General features: G+C 44.4%; 2 protein-coding genes across 9 annotated transcripts in view; one reads left to right on the top strand and one right to left on the bottom strand.

Moving 5' to 3' along the window:
- SRGAP2 (SLIT-ROBO Rho GTPase activating protein 2) overlaps positions 1 to 4,971 on the bottom strand; it is a 233,051-nt gene extending 228,080 nt beyond the window's left edge. For 6 of the 7 annotated variants that reach the window (XM_049634513.1, XM_049634515.1, XM_049634514.1 and 3 more), the window contains exons 1-2: positions 4,765 to 4,971; positions 2,346 to 2,955 (exon numbers count right to left, since the gene is read on the bottom strand). In XM_049634513.1, coding sequence (XP_049490470.1) covers positions 2,346 to 2,412 — 67 coding nt within the window. In that variant the 5' untranslated portion in view covers positions 2,413 to 2,955; positions 4,765 to 4,971. The remainder of the gene's footprint in view (positions 1 to 2,345; positions 2,956 to 4,764) is intronic. The other variant, XM_049634520.1, reaches the window with a different exon arrangement.
- On the top strand, positions 4,952 to 16,857 carry FAM72A (family with sequence similarity 72 member A). 2 transcript variants are annotated; one of them, XM_049634521.1, is made up of 4 exons: positions 4,986 to 6,551; positions 8,962 to 9,039; positions 11,754 to 11,878; positions 15,593 to 16,857. In XM_049634521.1, the coding sequence occupies exons 1-4, from the start codon at positions 6,400 to 6,402 to the stop codon at positions 15,685 to 15,687; spliced, it is 450 nt and encodes a 149-aa protein (XP_049490478.1). In that variant the 5' UTR covers positions 4,986 to 6,399; the 3' UTR covers positions 15,688 to 16,857. The 2 variants fall into 2 exon arrangements, with proteins under 2 accessions (XP_049490479.1, XP_049490478.1); XM_049634522.1 differs by lacking the exon at positions 11,754 to 11,878 and having other exon boundaries at positions 4,952 to 6,551.
- Positions 16,858 to 18,153: the final 1,296 nt, after the last annotated feature.

Below are 18,153 nucleotides of genomic sequence, written 5' to 3'. Positions count from 1 at the left end.
GTTGATGTGAGAGTTAAACAAGACAATTCATATATAAAGCACTTGGCATAGGCTAGAACATCATGAGCTCCCAAAATGTAATCTATTATTATTCGTATTGCTACTAGTATCCATTGACAGATTTTGGCTTAAGGATTTCTTTTTTCCTACTCTGGTCAGATGACATCTCATAGCAAATAGGAATAGAATAAAATACAGAATTGGAACTCAGTAACCTGCTTCTGGTTTCAGAACTACCACCACCTAGCTGTGTGACCTTGGACAAGCCTCTTAATTTCTCTGTACTCTCCTCAGCTATAAAATGAGGGACTAAATCATTTAAATCAGCTTTTTATCAGGCACCTTCTCCGAGTAAGACGTCATGCTCAGCCACCTATAAAATTCTATGATCCTGAAGGGTGTCAATGGAAAATATCAGAGCAAAGCAAAACAGTCTCCTGCTTGCGGCAAGGTTGATGAGAAACCCCAAATAGCCAACTGCATTACATCATCCCAATGAGCAATGTTTGTAAATACACAAGTGTTTAATTTTGAGACACTCGTGAGAAATCTTTCACCAATAGGAATCCACAGACAAGGTTCTATTAACACCTATCAGCCCTGAACCTTTCAAAAAAATGAACATGCAAAATCACTTTGCACCTTAGTCAAATGGCGTGCTTCTGGAGAGAAATCGGGAAAGTCAAAGTTATTAACACTCCCTATGGCAACAGTTAAGAATAGGATGTGTAAAAAAACTGAATGACATATCTGGTTAAAATGGCAAGGGGGATTCCAGGAACAGAATACAGTGCATCTGGACAGGACATGGAGGCCAGTGGCTTATTGTTTACAAAAACAGGCCCAGATTATGAACAGTGACAAGAGGCCAAGACCTCAATTATAACTCACGACCACACCTCTCCCAATCCCTGTTCAACTGAAGCTATCAATCAATCAATTCTCCCATCTCTGTAATAAACCCACCAATATTTGCAGCCCAGTGGATAGAAGGTCCCTCAGGGCACCTCCAGAAATGACCAAGCTGATGACATTAAAAAGACCCTACAGGCAAAATGGGGACTTCAAACTACATTCCAACCTTCCAGGAGATAAGGCAGCTGCCCATTTCAAGCTCTACACTATTCCCACCGGAGGCAATCATTAGAAGGGAGACATGGCCCTTCCCAAGTCCTCTATGATAGGAAAAGGTCTCCTTGCATTGGTGCAGGGAAAGAAGGAGGGGCCCCTCCCTCTGTACTCTGAAACAAAGGAAAACCCAGAGCTCCAACCATGTGGTGTAACATTCAAGGCCACCCACCTCTCCCACTCCCCAGCTGAAGTCTCAATGGACTAGAGCACATGGCTCTTTCCAGTGAATGGCCAGGAAGGGACAGTGCCTTGCACAAACACATCCTGGGGCTCTTTAGCAGGCAGGAACCCCTCTTATGGGAATGACTGGTTAAAAAAAGGTTATCTGAGAAGAGGCTCTGATTCATGTGCCAAGTCAGGTAGTCAACCAGATGTGCAGACAGGGTCACTTGGTTTCTCCAGGTCCACATTTTGCTTTACCCTCCACATCTTTGCAGAGGGAAGTGGGCCTTTAAAAGCATGCATTCTGGAGCAGAGGGTGACAACACAGAAGGGTTAAACAATTATGTCTTCCCATGCTCCAGAACCAGCACCACCCAGCAACCCTAACATCTCAACTCCATTCATGCTTAGGTGAGGGCGGAGACGGGATGTGAAATGACCTTATTCTTTCTGTTCTCTGATCTCTGATTGAATGCAGGGCAACCAGAGACCAGGTAGGTACAAGGTGCACCCAAGGTGGCTACAGACTTTCTGTGTCCGATGCCACAGCAAATGTCACCTTTTGATATAGTGCAGCAGAAAAAAAACCCCGCCTCCCCAGGGGCTCCCCAAATGGTATACCTCCTCAAGGTTGCCTTTCTCTACCAGGACTCTTCAACCTCTGAAATAAATTCCCAAACACCTGTCAGATTTCAGTTGTCCTTCAAGGAAACCTGACCCAGACACCCAGAGGCAAACTGCCGCCTTTCTCTCTCCAAGAACCTCCTGCCCCTCCCCCATCCCATCTAGCCTGGGGGAAAAGGCTGCCAAAATAAGGGCCAGCCCTTCAGGAACAAACCTAAAGCCCACTCTGAAAATTCCTTTCCAGAGCCCTTGGCCCCTGGCACAGCCCATCCCTCGGAGGCTCAAACCCACCTATGAAACCACCTCTGGGCTCAGCCTGCCCCCACCTGCTCCACCCAAAGAAATGAACATCCTGCAAATCAGGGTGGAAATACATGTCTCAATGGTCCACGGAGCATATGCATTGTGCTATTTTTCAAAGCCCTTACCTTTGACCTGAGTATCGTACTCTGCTATGATCTCCTTATCCTTTTTGAATTTGGCCGGAGACGTCATGTTTTCCTTCTTTCTTCCAAATTCAAATTGTGAATTGATAGATCCACGGGAAAAATCCAACCACCGAAATCAATACCTCCAAGACCGCTTCTCCCAAGGGCAGAAGGGGCCCCCCGCGGTGGTCTCCAGCGCTCCGGGGAGCGCGGGCTGCGGGCTGGGCAGAAGGCTACGGCGGGCACATGCAGACGGTGGGCGCTGGGGCCGGGCGCGGCGGCGGCTGGTTCCTGTGCTAGAGCCGGAGCCGCAGCCTCAGCATTAGCCGGGAGAACTGCAGCGCCCGGAGGTTGGCCTGGGGTCTGACATCAACGACACAGGCAGGGAGTGGAAGTCCTTCCGCACAACATGGTGTGGGGGGTGCGGGGGTGTGGACGCGCCCAGCTGTGTCCCCGGGAGGGAGTGGGTGCGTAAAAGGGTGCCGGGGGAGGGCTGGGCGTGCTTCGCGGTTTTTTGTTGCACAGGCTCGAAGATGCTGCAAATCAAATCCCAAACGGGAGCCGCGGCAGCGCAGACTGGATCGGAAGTCGTTTGCTCCGGTTCACTTGCCTGTAAATGCAGGGAAAAGGGGAGGGGGCGATCAGCCCCGGCGCAGATCCTAATCGCGGCGGGGGTGGGGTAGGGGATGTCGTTCCAAGCCCGGCCTGGGCCCATTCATCTCGGCCAAACGCCGCCCGGCCCACAGAGCCCGGCGCGGCGAGGTGCGGAGGAAGGAAGCTCCCTCCGGATTTTGTTTTAAGGCTGGAAGAAAACACTTTGGAGCAGCCGCCTGCGCGGGCTTCGGGTGGGGACTGCGGCGGGAACGCGGGGCTCCGGGCGGGGACTGCGGCACCTCGGCGGCCTCCGAGCCCCGCCAGCGCTGGGCAGCGGCCAGCCGAAGGGAGCACTCTCGGCAGTGGCTCCGACGCGGCCCCTGACCCCCGGCTGGGGCAACTCCCGGGACATCAAAAGGGATCAAAGCCAGGGAGGGACAAGCCACCCGGGCACAACTTTTCTTCCCCTCCCGCCCCTCCTCCCAGTTGTTTTGTTTTTGGTTACTAGCTTCTCTTGGCAGCAAAATGTTGAGGGGGGGTGAGACCTGCAGGAAAAAGCCTGCTCCGCACGGGGCACATCCAGGAAAACAATGTGGTCGGCAAAAGCAGGAAACGGGTTAGAGGCGAGGGTCGGAGTCGGGAAAACCCAGGGGCGGGGGGCGGAAGGCAGCCGCCGCCTCCCCCAAGTCACGGACGAGAGTAACTCTTAAATGACACCCCCAATATTTTTTGTCACCCATGCCCAGAGATCCCAGATACCGCACCCAGACCCAGGCTCGGTTGCGGGGGGGGGTGGGGGGTGGGGCGAGGGGGGTCGGGAGGGACGGGAGGGTCGCAGTCCCGACCCTTCGCACCAGGAGGTGCCTGAGGAAATCCCGCCCTGGCCAAGGTCCGGGCGGCGGGAGGGAAGCAGCGGGAGCGCAGAGTTGGGAGTCTTGCTCCCCACCGTGCCACACCGGCGACCCTCCCTCCTAGGTCGCCCCTTTCCTTCTCCGTGTCAGGGGAGGGGAGGTGCTCCGCTGGTGTCTCCCACTTCCCGCGCCGGGAGGAAGAGGGAGCCCAGGCGGCGTGGTGGTTCAGGCGGGCAGGAAGCGGGGAGGGGGGTGTGAGGTGGGGTCCAGAGGCTGCATGGGAGCCGGGGATAGATGACTGGAGCTTCTGCACACGTTTGGGAGGCGGGGAGAGGGCAAAGGGAGGATTACCTCGGGGAGGGGTGGGGGGTGGTGAGGCGGCTACCGTGGCCACGATGTTACATGGAACGGAAGGATGTTAGCAACTTGGGGACCTGCTATGGGTCTAGGGAGTGCGTGAAAGGCACCATTCCAGGAGGGCAGGGGGCTGGAACAGGGAAAAAGCCCCGGAAGCAGTGCGGAACAATCATCCTTCTGGGTCCTGGGCTGTAACCCGGCTGTCTGCCTGGGCTTGGAGACAGGGGAAGAGGACAGCCGATGGTTACGGGTAATGCCAACGACGGTTGCCCAAAGGTGGACCAAGCCTGCCCGTGTGCAGAGGACTTGGGGAGGGGGCTGAGGACTTGGGGAGGGGGCTGGGTGCCTGCTGCACAGCGGCAGAGTCCCAGGGCAGAGCCCGAGACTGTGCGGTGAAGGGCAGTGAGAGATGCAGTCTTGAGAAGTATTATGGGCTGTACTGGAAGATTTGGAGAGGGTCGAGGGGGAGGGCGTCTGAGTGATTCCGGGCGGCACGGCTAGGCGATGCCGCAAGCAGCATCCGCGCCCTCTCCTTCCCGCCCCAGCCCGGGTTTGTTCAGTCAGGGCTCCAGCCCGGCGGCCGGGAAGAGGAAAGGGGAGAGGGAAGGAGCCTTTACCTGGCTCTGACGCGACGGGTCTCAGGTCCCCAGCTTCGCTTCCCACTCAGAGATCTCCTCCCCTCTTCCCCGCCACCCGCTTCTACGCAGATCGGTCCCCCTAGTCCCCTGAGGAGCCTCCGCCAACTCCGCAGGACCCCGCCGGGAAGCAGAGCCCACCCCCTTACCAATCACCGCCCGTTTTCTATCGACCGATGGGGCCTGTAGCCAATAGGAATAGCTGATCTCGAGAGGTCTGGAATGAGGAGGAGGAGCTTGAGAAACTTTGGAGGTGTGACTAGCACCACCGAGGCGTGGTCATAGAGCAAGCTCCTCCCAGGGTTGCCGAGCCCAGAAGTAGAATTAATGGGCGGGGTTAAAATGGAACCAACAGCCAAACACAAACTCTTGAGAGAAGGCACTACCAATTGGACCGGGGTAGAGAGGAGGGGCGTTGCGGAGAATTTTAGCCAGTAGAGAGTAGAGACCAGTAGGGACTGTAGAAAGTCTTCCAATAAGAAGCGTGAAGGGAGTGCCTTGCCTCTTTCACTGGGGCGGGAGAAGGGTTTGCCCAAGCCCCCCGGTGCCGGCCAATGGGAGCGGAGGCGGAGCCAAACTCGGCCAACCAGAAAGCCGAGCTCATCTCGGCACCGTTACTGAGGCGGGGCGTACGGTCTCCAGGCCACTAAGATCTCAGCGGGGGAAGGCTCCCGAGCCTTCCAATGCGGGACGCGGGCGAACTCCGGTTCTCCCAATCGGTGCGCTGCGCCTGCAATTCAAACTGACAGCCGGTTGGAAAGGCAGAGAGAGCGGAAGAGGGAGCAAAACGCGACGCGTTCGCTGACAGAGACCCCAGCGCCGACTGAACCCCAAAAGCGACCTCTGCCCCGTCCCATCAACACCATCGCGCGCTCCGGAGCGGCCGCTCCGGAGGAGACCTAAGGGGACAGCGGGGGGCACGAGGGAGAGCTGAGGGACCGGGACCAAGAGAAACGGCGCGAGGTCCAGCCAGCACGCTGAGGGCTGGGGGCTGCCAGGAGAGAAGTGAAGCGGGGGCCTAGCAGCGAGCAGAGCGGAGGAGGGAGGGTCCTGGGAGGACTGAGGAGAACCCGGGTTCGTCCGGGTGGGAAAAGCTGAGGGGATTTCTGGATCCTGGGAAGAGGAGAAAGATTTCCAAAGAGGAGGCGTGGGTCGGGACGCGTGGCCGGCGATCAGAGGGCGAGGAATTGGAGCGCTCCGAGGGAGGGGCTTAGGAGAGGAGCTTTCACGGAGGGACTCTGCAGGAGAAAGCTAAGGGAATTGCTACAGGGGCGGGAGCCGAAGAGTAGAGGAGCCTTTTTGACGCGTGGCTGGGGAGTCTGTAGAGAAGTTCCCAGGCCTTTTGTAGCTCGCCGCCTCCCCACTTCAAATCCCCCTGCCTTCCCCGAAAGTTAAAAGGAAAGCCACATTTGCTGCTTCGCCCTGTTCCTACTCAATAAATATCACTTTCACCCTCCCACGGGAAAACAGGAAAGAACTCATTTCCTCCCCAGTTTTAGGGCTTAGAAAAGGTCGAGGCCTCGCAATTTGATTTTTGGCCTGGGGGAATCCAACTAGGAAAGGTACTGCTCTTGTTTCCTTTTTCAAAACCCCGCACCGCATCCTTCCCGGGACGCCATGTCTACCAGCAGTTGTAGTTTCGAGGACCGGTGCGTGTCCATCCTGTGTTGCAAATTCTGTAAACAAGTGCTCAGCTCTAGGGGAATGAAGGCTGTTTTGCTGGCTGATACTGAAATAGACCTTTTCTCTACAGACATCCCTCCTACCAAGTAAGTCTTGCTAGTGGCGGGCAACGGTAGCCTTTAACTAAATGGGAAAAGTGTATGGTTTGGACCTCTGGGAGTCAACAAGGAGGTTATCATTTTGGTGTTCCAGCCACTCCCAACAGTCTGATGATCCCCTTGGAGTATAACTAAGCGGGCAGACTGTCTGGACAAAGTCTGTGGTTTAGCCAGAGTGGTCAGTCCTGATGTAATGTTTCTGGTTCAATTATAGTCATGTGACCACATCCCTTAAGTTGGATCCCCTGGCGCTGTGCCCCGCCCAACCATCCTAACTCACTGGATCAAATCCACGACCTAGACCCTAGACTCTAGGTAAATTCAGGCAAGGTTCTCTGTACTGTTAGAAGAGTTCAGTTTTTCATTTTTATCCATAAAGTTTTAGGCCAAAAATATTCATAATTTGCTGCCATTATTTGCAATTTGCCAGGCTGAATCAGATCCATTGTCCAGGTAATTCAGTGTTCTTTTCTCAACAATCTCTCTCTTAATGAGAGAGAAATAGATTTTTAGGCGATGAAATAGACCTAGCCCTAAAACAATCCTTGTCAACTATTTCAGATACCACGCATTTGTTTGCATCATTAAATCCTCTTAAATTCTGTTTTCAGACACGTAAGAATTTGCTACCTATTTGGAAAAATAGCCATTTTATTTTACTCAAATGTACCTTTTTCTAGCTCCAAGAGGTACTTTCTCTTCCATAGGCAGCATATTTATGCCCTTATGTAATTTTCAAGATTTAGGCTAACAATCATAATACTTTAAAATGAACTTTGTGATGATAGAAACTTCAACATTTTGGAAATATACTCAAAAGCTATGAACTCCTCCTTTCTTGAAACCTTTTCTGAAATGGTTTAAGTGTAGAGATGCCTACTGGCAAAGCAAATGGCTCTCATCTATTGCAAAGATATTTGGGTTAATATTTTAAGTACTTCTGTATGTGTGTGTGCACCTGTGTGTTACAAAAAAAAAAAGCACTAGACAATAAATCTAGAACCTACTATTTCACAGGTTCTATGATTTTTTTTGTCTAAAGCTTTTTCTTACTAGTAGTACACACAGATGCACACATGCAGACAAATTTAAAAAAATTTTTTAATATGTATTTGTTTTTGAGAGACAGAGCAAGCACAAGCTGGGGAGGGGCAAAGAGAGAGAGAGAGAGAGGGAGACACAGAAAATGAGGCAGGCTCCAGGCTCTGAGCTGTCAGCACAGAGCCCGTTGCGGGGCTCGAACCCACGAACCAGGAGATCATGACCAGAGCCAAAGTTGGACCCTCAACCGACCGAGCCACCCAGATGCCCCTAAAATATTAACCCATTCATCTTTGCAATAGATGTGGTAAGCAATAAGATGAGGGCTCAGATATTGAATTGTTAGAGGTTAGACCAGAGTCTACATTAGAACCAGGTTTTTCTTATTGTCTCTTCTTCTTTATAGGGGTTGTAATAGTAATGGATTAGCGTGCTAAGATATGTATGAATTAATGAACACATAAGATTATTTAAGTGGAATTTTGTCATATTTATGGTAAGCTCAGAAGTATTAACTGACTCTTACAAAATATACTATCATTCTGCTTTAGAGTCTCTTTCAGCTCTTTGGGTCTACAAAATTCATGCTAAATCACAACCAAAAATACAAGGATATGGAAAAATCGGAACCCTGTGCACTATTGGTAGGAATATAAAGTGGTGCTGCTGCTATGGAAAATAGCATCGAATTTCCTAAATAAATTAAGAATAGAATTACCATATGATCCAGGAATCCCACTTCTGGGTGTATATATGTATCTGAGTATGTGTTTATATTTGGATATATACCCAGAAGAATTCAGTGCAAGATTTAAAAGATCTATTTGCACACCCGTGTTCTTAGCAGCATTCTTCACAATAACCTTGGTTAACCTTGGTCACTGTGAAGAATGCTGCTAGGAAGCAATGCAAATGTTCATTAACAAAATGTGGTATATGCATACAATAAACTATTACTCAGCCTTGTAAAGGAAGGCTATCCTGCCATATGCTACAATAGTGAGGGGCCTTGAGAACATTATGCTAAATGAAATAAGGCAGTCACAAAAAGACAAATACTATATGCTTTCACTTATACGTGCTATATAAAATGGTCAAATTCATACTAACAGAAAGTAGATGGTGGTTGCCAAGGGCTGAGGGAAGAGGGAAATGGGGAGCTGTTTGATGGACATAGAGTTTCAGTTTTGTGATACGAATAAGGTCTGGAGATTCATTGCACAACAATGTGAATACACTTAAGAGTTCTGAACCGTACACTTAAAATGATTAATTTAGTAAATTTTATGTTATATGTGTTTTTACAATAATTTTTTAAAAAGTACCTTTGACTATTTCTGCACATTTCCTTCTCCAGTGCAGTGGACTTCATTGGAAGATGCTATTTCACTGAAATCTGCAAATGTAAACTGAAAGACATCGCATGTTTAAAATGGTAATTTGTGGCAAGATTCTAGATGGCCCTGCATTTGGAAGATGGATGTTAACACCACAGCACAGAGAAAGGTTCAGTGGGCTGCATCGAGCACTGGTTATAACCCATGCAGTGAGCCATTGCGAAACCATTTGTTACTTCGAGTTATTTTTTGAAAGGGTCTTGTGTCACATTTGTATATGATTTTATAATTTTTCAAAGCACCTTGACAAATATCTGCTTTAATTTTCAGAAAAAGTCAATGTAGTTTGGGAAGATAAAACAGAGTTACAATCGTAAAAATCAGGTTTGAGCCCTGGCCCTACTCTTACTCTAAATGTGATCTTGAGTAAATTCCTTAAGCCTCTAAATCCCTGGACCTCTGTTTCCTTGTTTAATTTATAGCTTAAGAAGATAGAAACAATCTTCTAACTTAAGAAGATAGAAATTTAAATATCTTTTGTGTTTACTTTATAGAGTGTTGTGAAGATTAAATTAATTACGAATGTTAAAAGGCTTGATAGACTATAAATTACAACACAGATGAAAACTATTACTATTATCTTTTGAGAGGTAGACAGACTTGAGTATTATTTGTCCCATTTTAGAGAGAAGAAATTTGAGATTTTTTTTTAACATTTAAATGGGGTTTGGATTATAAATTATAATCCAAATAATTTAAATTCTTATGTGCTAATGATTTAAATTCATTCTTTCATTCATTCAAACCATACATTGAAGTCCTACTATGTGCTAATCATTGCTATAGGGGCTGGAAACACAACAATAAATAAAACAAAGTCACTGGCTTTTGGACATTATATTCTAGTGGGAAGATGATTGGTTAGTAAGATATTTAAATCGATAAGATATTGAATAGGGTGGAAGGTGCTCCAAAGGAAATAATAATAATAATAATAATAATAATAAATGATAGAGAAAAATAGAGGTTGGGAGAGTAGGTAAGAGCTATTTGAGATAGCATGGTCTGGGATGACCTCTCATGAGAGGGTAACATTGGAGTTAAATCCGAAAGGATGACAAGGAGCGCAAGGGAAAATGTTCTAGGCACAGGGAACAGCTAGTGCAGAGAACCCAAGGCACGAGGAAGCTTAACATGGTCATGGAATAAGAAGATGATGGCCAGCATGGCTGAGACATTGTGAACGTCAAGGGAGAGTAGTGTGAGTAGACTGGAGATGCGGTCAGAATCCAGATAGTCTAGAGGAACGCTGTCCAATAGAAATCTACAAGCCGCATATGTAACTTAAAATCTGCCAAAAAAATCTAAAAATAAAGAAAATCTTCTAATAACCACATTTTAAAAAGTAAGAAGAGACAAGTGAAGTTAATTTAAATTGTATATTTTACTTAACCCATATAACCAAAATATTGTTTCAACATGTAACCAACATAAAAAATTATTAACAAAATATTTTACATTCTATTTTTTATCCTTAGTCTTTGAAATCCAGCATATGTTTTATATTTACATCACACTTCAGTTCAGTCTAGCTAAACTTCAAGTGCTCAACAGCCACTTTTGGATAGCACAGATCTAGACCTTCATATGAAGGGTTTTTTTTGTTTTGAGTTTTGGCCAATGGGAAGCCACGGAAGGGGCCTTAGCAGGGGAGCAAAATGGTCTGAATGTGTCCCTACTAGAATGTCAGCTCCATGAGAATAAGGACTTTGTCCACTGCTGTATTCCCAGCACCTGGAACAGTACCTGACACATAGTAATAGATGCTCAATAAACATGAATTGAATGAGTAAATGAATGAATGAATACGGATGGTGATTAAAGCCATAGAATTTACTCTTGCAATATAGTCCTACAAATAACTGTCAGTCCTGGTCCAAGAACAACTTGCTTTCATGTGTTTGCCTTTCAAGCAGATTATGATTAGAAGACATATTTTAGGTAGGCTGGTACCTTTTATAGTATTTTTTTATAGGGCCTCACAAAACTGACTGACTCCCACGTCTCCCAGGGTGGGAACAAGCTATAATAAGAATTTTTACAACCCAAGGTATAAGTACATGTTATGATTTAAAAAAAAAAAGTACTAGCTAAAACGTTCCCTGTATATTCACTTTATTTAATAATGACCATATAGGAAAAAAAATCTGTGGAAGAGTGAAGTACTTGCAATCAGATGGATAATCTTGAAGACAGTAAAAAACTTTTGCAACTTTCTCTAGAAGCTACGGATTTGCTTTATTTCTGAATTCCTTCAAAAACACTAAAACTAAAATTAGAGCAGCCAGCTTGTGTTTGGTTTACAGGGGCTCATGCTGTCTTCCTACTCCTCCATCTGTTGAGACAGTTTTTAGGTGCTGGCGTAGAACTAGAACATAGAAGAACCCAACTTGCCACAGTCCTGGGGATAGCAAAAACCTTTTATCTGATATATTTTGTCTGTACAGCACCTCAATTCTGGGTGTTCTACAGAACACATCACAACCTTATGGCATGGCGTCTAGAAGCTACCTTCTGAAAGGACAACGGGTAAAGCAGCACTCGCAAGGCAATGGAGAATGTGTTAGTATTTGACAGTAGCACTGTCAAGTTTAACATTACCAGAGTCACTCCCATCCCAAAGATCTAGCAATGGAGGTTGTTAGGAGGAAATGAGGACTCGAGGTGGTCTGTTCATTTACGTTAGCACACAAAAATGTTTATATGGCCAGTTATTACCTGGTATCTGAGTATATTTACTTTTCTTTCTTAGTGGGAACATTGTAGGTTATCATGTGATTGTTCCCTGTTGTTCCTGCCTTCTTTCCTGCAACAATGGACACTTCTGGATGTTTCACAGCCAGGCAGTTTATGATATTAACAGACTAGACGCTACCGGTAAGAAACAATTGACTCGGAAATTCCTCTAACATTTACTTGTCTACCAAAACCTGAGTGAAACTCCCAATTGATTGTTTGAGGATTCTCTCTGAAACCCTCTCACCTGAGTTGAAAGTGTGAAACTTCAGGGCTTTTAACCCAAATATTCAGTTAGGGGAACTACTAGCCAAAATTCCTTGCCATTTCTATTTCATCGTTGTGTATACAAGAGCCTCAGACTTGGCTCTTTTGCTTCTTGGTCTCTGAAAATTAATAGTTGCTCTAAATTGTTGCACTGATACGTATTACAACTCCAGAGAATTTTGGAAGATTTTAGATCAGATGGTCAAGTGTGTGTGTGTGTGTGTGTGTGTGTGTGTGTGTGTAAGAAAGTAGGGAGGGGAGCCTGGGCCAGTAGGACCTGGGAGGGAGGATGACTAGGTAACCTCTGTATTTGGTGATGTTGCTTCAGGAAAAAAAAAAAAAAAAAAAAAAGACATTTTGACATCTATATTAATAAATTATGATGGAATTTTATTCAAGGGAAATATTTAATGCCGATACGTTGTACTAGTTATTTAGTAGGAAAATATACAACCAATTCTTTTTTTTTTTTTTTAACATTGATTTATTTGGGGAGAGAGCAATCAGGGGAGGGGCGGAGAGAGGAAGACAGAATCTGCAGCAGGCTTGCACTGACAGGCTGACCACATAGAGCCCAATGTGGGGCTCGAACTCCCCAACCATGAGATCATGACCTGAACCAAAGTCGGATGCTCTACTGTCTGAGCCATCCAGATGCCCCGACAACCACTTCTTAAAGGATGTTTACCTAATACATTTTATATTGTCTGCAGCCATTTGGTTTTGTTGTGCACATGTGTTTTCTCTCTCTCATACCTACTTACACAACAGACCAGGTTGACTTGTAGTGGGACTTTTTTAGTGGGAACTGAAGTTTGCAGAACTTTAGTTTACGGAACAAATTTAAAGAATTCGACAATCCAACTTGGCACTAACACCCTCAGGTTTTTAAATGTATGTTTTAATCTTCTTCAGAACTTAAAATACATTCCTCTTCTTAAGGATGATTTGTCTTCACAGACGGAAGATCATGAATTGTAAGCTAAGTTCTGAGGGTCTTTAAACCTTCCAATTGTGCTTGGGTTTTTATAGACTCTGATTTTTTTTTAATCACCTGGCATTCAATTGTAGCTCTCAACCCATCATTTGGGGGTCTTAATTTCAGACTCTGGGATGTGACGAAGGCCATTTTTGAGGAGAGACTTATCTGAACTCCCCTGAGATACAGGTTCCTAACTTAGGCCTCCAGTTTTATATTTGTGTTGACCATGGACACATTAAAGGAAGTTTCTGCTTTGATACTATTTTTCCTGCTTCATAGAATTCAAAACACAGGGTGGAGATTTTTCCATTTTGATTTACTTTTTAATTATTGGTCAATTTTTCAAAGATAAAAGCCCAGCATTCTTCCATTCACATTGAATCTAATCCATGAGAAACAGATGTATCACAGGATTTCCTTCCTCCCTTCTTAACAGAGAAAGGAAGGTGCTCCTTCTGTCAGATCCAATCTCTTAGTTTATTTTTTCTCCTTTGAACCAATTGTGCCGAACTACTCATGTCTCTGAGTATTCACTCCAAGAATATCAAACTTCTCCTTTGTAACCCTAATATTGTGATTTAAAACGAGACTTTCAAGATGCTTGGTATAAAACAGGGTTTCTCATGATGCTGGGACTGTCCTTGAATCACCTGAATCAGCTGCATCAAAGGAACACATACACAAGCTTTATGAAATTCTAGAATGTTTAGATGGAAAGGGCCCCAAGTCAATGCTCTAGGCTAGGCTGCATGTGTCCACCTGATTTCCCAAAACTTTCCTGAGGACTCTTGAGAAACCTCAGTTCAAATTCTCTGGGATTGGCCAATGCCCTCAAAGGCAAATTGACTTCAGCTGTCCACTTACCTTTATGGTTCTAATTATCCCTTAGATTTTGGCCTAGTAACTCCTTATTATTCCATTAGCTCATCAAAGCCGTATTACCGGAAGCAGAATACTGTTCATTCTTGGGAGGGGAGGGGAGGGCAGAGTATTTTTTATTATAAACAATGCAAACACACAAAAAATGCAGAAAACAATATGATAGACTTCTGTATCCACCCCCGCCCCCCCAGCATGAAGTAGATGCTAACTTCTTGCCTGATTAGATTCTAGTATCTCAACCAAGAGAGACAGTTGATGGTTTCCACTGTTTCAACAATGCCACAGTGCACCTCCTTGTACATATCTCCTTGAGCACCTGTGCAAAATGGCAGTTAGAGGAAGTGATGAGTGAGGGGCTCTATTTGCTATATATGTATATATTTGCTCTATACGTATTTAATTCACACAACAGAATTCAGAAACAAAAAGAAATGAGCTAAAGCTATACATGTGGATATAGGTAAATCTCAAAAACATGTTGAATGAAAAAAGCAAATTAAAAAAGATACATATAATGCCATACTATAAAAAATTTAAATACATTAAAAAATAATATACATTGTCTGCAGTTGCATACACTGAGAGTAAAGGTAGTTAGAACACCCATGGTGTACTTACTGGTGGTGGTGGAGGCGAGATTGAAACCAAATCTCCAAACCCTGGCTCATTCTCTTCCACCACGTGGCCACACTGACAACCTGATAATGTGAGATTTGCTTTCCTTGTTGGACTCCATTGGCTCCCCTAGAGGTCAATTAATAAATTGTATTTTTTCCCAGTTTAGTACTTTCAAGTTCTATAATACGTGCCCAGAACAAACCATGTCATTATCTTCCATCATGTATCTGTCATGTTCCTACTATATGCCTAGGCTAGATTCTTCAGTATGGAATCTGACTACCCTTTCACTATGAGGCTTTAGATTGTTGTTGTTGTTGTTTTTTTAATGTTTATTTATTTATTTTTGAGAAAAAGAACACAAGCAGGGGAGAGGCAGAGAGAGAGGGAGACACAGAATACAAAGCAGGCCCCAGGCTCTGAGTTGTCAGCGCAGAGCCCCACATGGGTCTCAAACTCATGAACTATGACATCATACCTCAGCTAAAGTCAGACACTTAACCGACTGAGCCGCCCAGACACCCCTAGATTGTTGTTTTGTTTAATGTAATGGCAGCTACAACCTGGATAGCCTCCAGACTAAAACCCACCTGTAAGAAAGGATTGCAGTTCGTATTATAAGTGGCTCTAAAATCTTGTTGTTTTTAATCACAAAAAAGCCACCAGCTACTTTTGTGCCTGTTGAGGAGATGAAGAGACTTATTCAAGCCTTTTTCCTGTACCCTCCAAAGAGACACTTAATCTAAAATAATCTTGTGAGATCTCCATCCTTAAAAATCATTAAAATAGATTTGAAACTTACCAGTGTAGAGCGATTATGGCATAATACAGCTAGAGGCAGAGTTTGAGGAAATGGGCCCTGAGATCCTTCAGAGTTCGAAGATTCTAGAATTCAAGCCCTTACTTCAAAGGGCTTAAGAAATGTTTATGTCTTAGATGAATAATATTAGATGATTTTTATCTATGGTACATTCTTTAATATCTTTTCTCTTTACTGTTAACACTATGGTTCCGTATAAAGATGTTAACATATAAGGTTTTCTATATCATGTTGCGAGTTGTAATAGTAGCTGGCTCTAAGTAATTTTATGATCTTTTCTTTTCAGGTGTCAACTTCCTACTTTGGGGCAACTTGCCAGAGATAGAAGAGAATACAGATGAAGACACATTAGATATCTCAGCAGAGGAGTGCATTCGATGAGTGGGATTATGAGATGTATAATATCCAGACATTTTCCTATTTAAAAGAGAATATTAATGGACTGACTTTAAAAATATTAGCAAGGATATACTACTGATTTCTCCTTTTTTTTTTGGAAAAAAAAAATGAGACATTTGTTGATTTATTTATTTGCTATCTCAGATGAATTACCTGAATTTAATCTGAGTTATGGTAGTTCTTCTATGGCTTCCTCCTCCTCTTCCTCTCTCCACCCTCCACCTGGTATAGATGTATTCTTAACTTCAGATTGGAGGTTATTTCATGTGTCACTCAACTACCTGGGGGTGAACCATGCATGCAGATGGCAAGCTCAACTGGGAATTAAAGCTTAACAGGAATTTTTTAAAAAACCAAGCTGTTAGGTTTTCATAGGTACTGGTTATCCTGTGTCATACTGGTGAAAAATCCTTAAAATGGAGCAGGACTTTGTGAATCAGCAAATAGAATAAGTTAAAACTTTAAAATATATGGAGAAATTCTCTTAATTCCTCAGCACGATGTTAGATAAACGAATTTTAACAACAAAATTATCAGCATATACTGTTTCCCAACATGATTTATTTATATTCTTCTGAAGTCATGCAGTTATTGTGTTATGAAAGCAGGGCAACTGAACCTCCATATTCTATTCTCTAGGAGTTTTTCTGTAACTAGCAAATTTTAAATGAGTATTCTCACTTCCAACCCTTAAATAGAAAAAAAACTAAAGAAGTGTTTTGCTTAAGCCATTGTACATTATAAATAATGTTTTTGTTTTTGTTTTAAGCTGCATTCAGAGCCACACAGGAATAGGAAACTGGGATAGTGTTGGATTGTGGTTTTAGGTATAGCTAAAATCAGTGTATTGCTTAGTAATATCTCAGCTGTAAGCATTTTGTCAATAGCGATACCTAAACACACAGAGTTGTGGTTTTGTAAATAAAGTTTTATGGGGCGCCTGGGTGGCTCAGTCGGTTAAGCGGCCGACTTTGGCTCAGGTCATGATCTCGCGGTCCGTGAGTTCGAGCCCCGCGTCGGGCTCTGTGCTGAAAGCTCAGAGCCTGGAGCCTGTTTCGGATTCTGTGTCTCCCTCTCTCTGACCCTCCCCCATTCATGCTCTGTCTCTCTCTGTCTCAAAAATAAATAAATGTTAAAAATAAATAAATAAAAAATAAAGTTTTATTATAAAAATGACCAGCCTGCCTTTAACCTTTTACTGTAACCACGTTTCTTACCCCAAAATGTAAAGGTGTAGAACACAAGAGCTAACATTTACTGAGTGCTAGCTATGTGCCAGATCCTGTTCTAAAGTCTTTACAGGGGCAACAGGATGGCTCAGTTGGTTAAGCATCTGACTCTCGGTTTCAGCTCAGCTCATGATCTCACAGTTCATTAGTTTGAGCCCCACATTGGACTCTGCTGTCAGCACATAGCCCTCTTCAGATCTTCTGTCCCCTTCGCTCTCTGCCCCTCCCCCCATGTGTCTCTCTCAAAATAAATAAATAAACTTAAAAAAAATAAACTGTTTACAGATTTAATTCACTTATTCCACACAACAAACCTATGAGGTAGGTATTATTATTCCTTTTTTACTGATAAGACAGGTGAGGCATAGAGAGGTTAAGCAGCTTGTCCAAGGTCACATAACTGGTCAGAGATGTGGCCAGATTTAAACTCAGACAGACAGACTGACTTCAGAGCTCTGCTCTTTATCTTTTTTTTTTTTTTAATGTTTGTTTTTGAGAGAGAGAGAGAGAGAGAGCACAAGCAGGGAAGCGGTAGAGAGAGAGAGAGAGACACAGAATCTGAAGCAGGCTCCACGCTCTGAGCTGTCAGCACAGAGCCCGATGTGGGGCTCGGACTCACAAACCATGAGATCATGACCTGAGCTGAAGTTGGATGCTTAACCGACTGAGCCACCCAGGGGCCCCGGCTCCTGCTCTTGATCTTTATGCCGCATCCCATATGCACCTTCAGACATGAATCAGTTACCATTTTATTTAGCCAGGATACATGCTAGGTAATAACTACCCCAAGAGAGGGCCTCAGTGACTGATTTCAAGGTTGAACAAATTCATACTGGATCATAAGATAGAGAAGTGACCCATGCACATCAACAGAATCTTTTGCTGTAAACCAAGGTAAAAGATGCTTCAGGAAATGCTGTACCTGGAAAACTTTTCCAAAAGTCTTTCACACTGACCATCAGCGCTGGGATGCTGTGGATGAACATGGACCAAGTGTGGAACAATTTGGTTTTGAATGTGGGTGAGTTTTTTTTTTTCCCTTTAACCTCTCTTAAAGACTTTTTGGAACAAGGTGGCATAATGAATAAGACTTAAAAAAACAAATTGATCCTACATTATATACTTCTTTAGTTAACTTGTTCCATTAAAGAAGAAAAGTTAAATGCTAGAGGAGAGAAATTGGTAAGTTTAAAATTCGACAGAGTTCATCTGGTTTCCC

The sequence above is a fragment of the Panthera uncia genome, chromosome F1 (assembly GCF_023721935.1).
Source record: "Panthera uncia isolate 11264 chromosome F1, Puncia_PCG_1.0, whole genome shotgun sequence".
In the NCBI taxonomy this organism is placed as follows: domain Eukaryota; kingdom Metazoa; phylum Chordata; class Mammalia; order Carnivora; family Felidae; genus Panthera; species Panthera uncia.
Note: the sequence above shows the minus strand (reverse complement) of the source record. Positions and strands in the feature narration are given on the sequence as shown.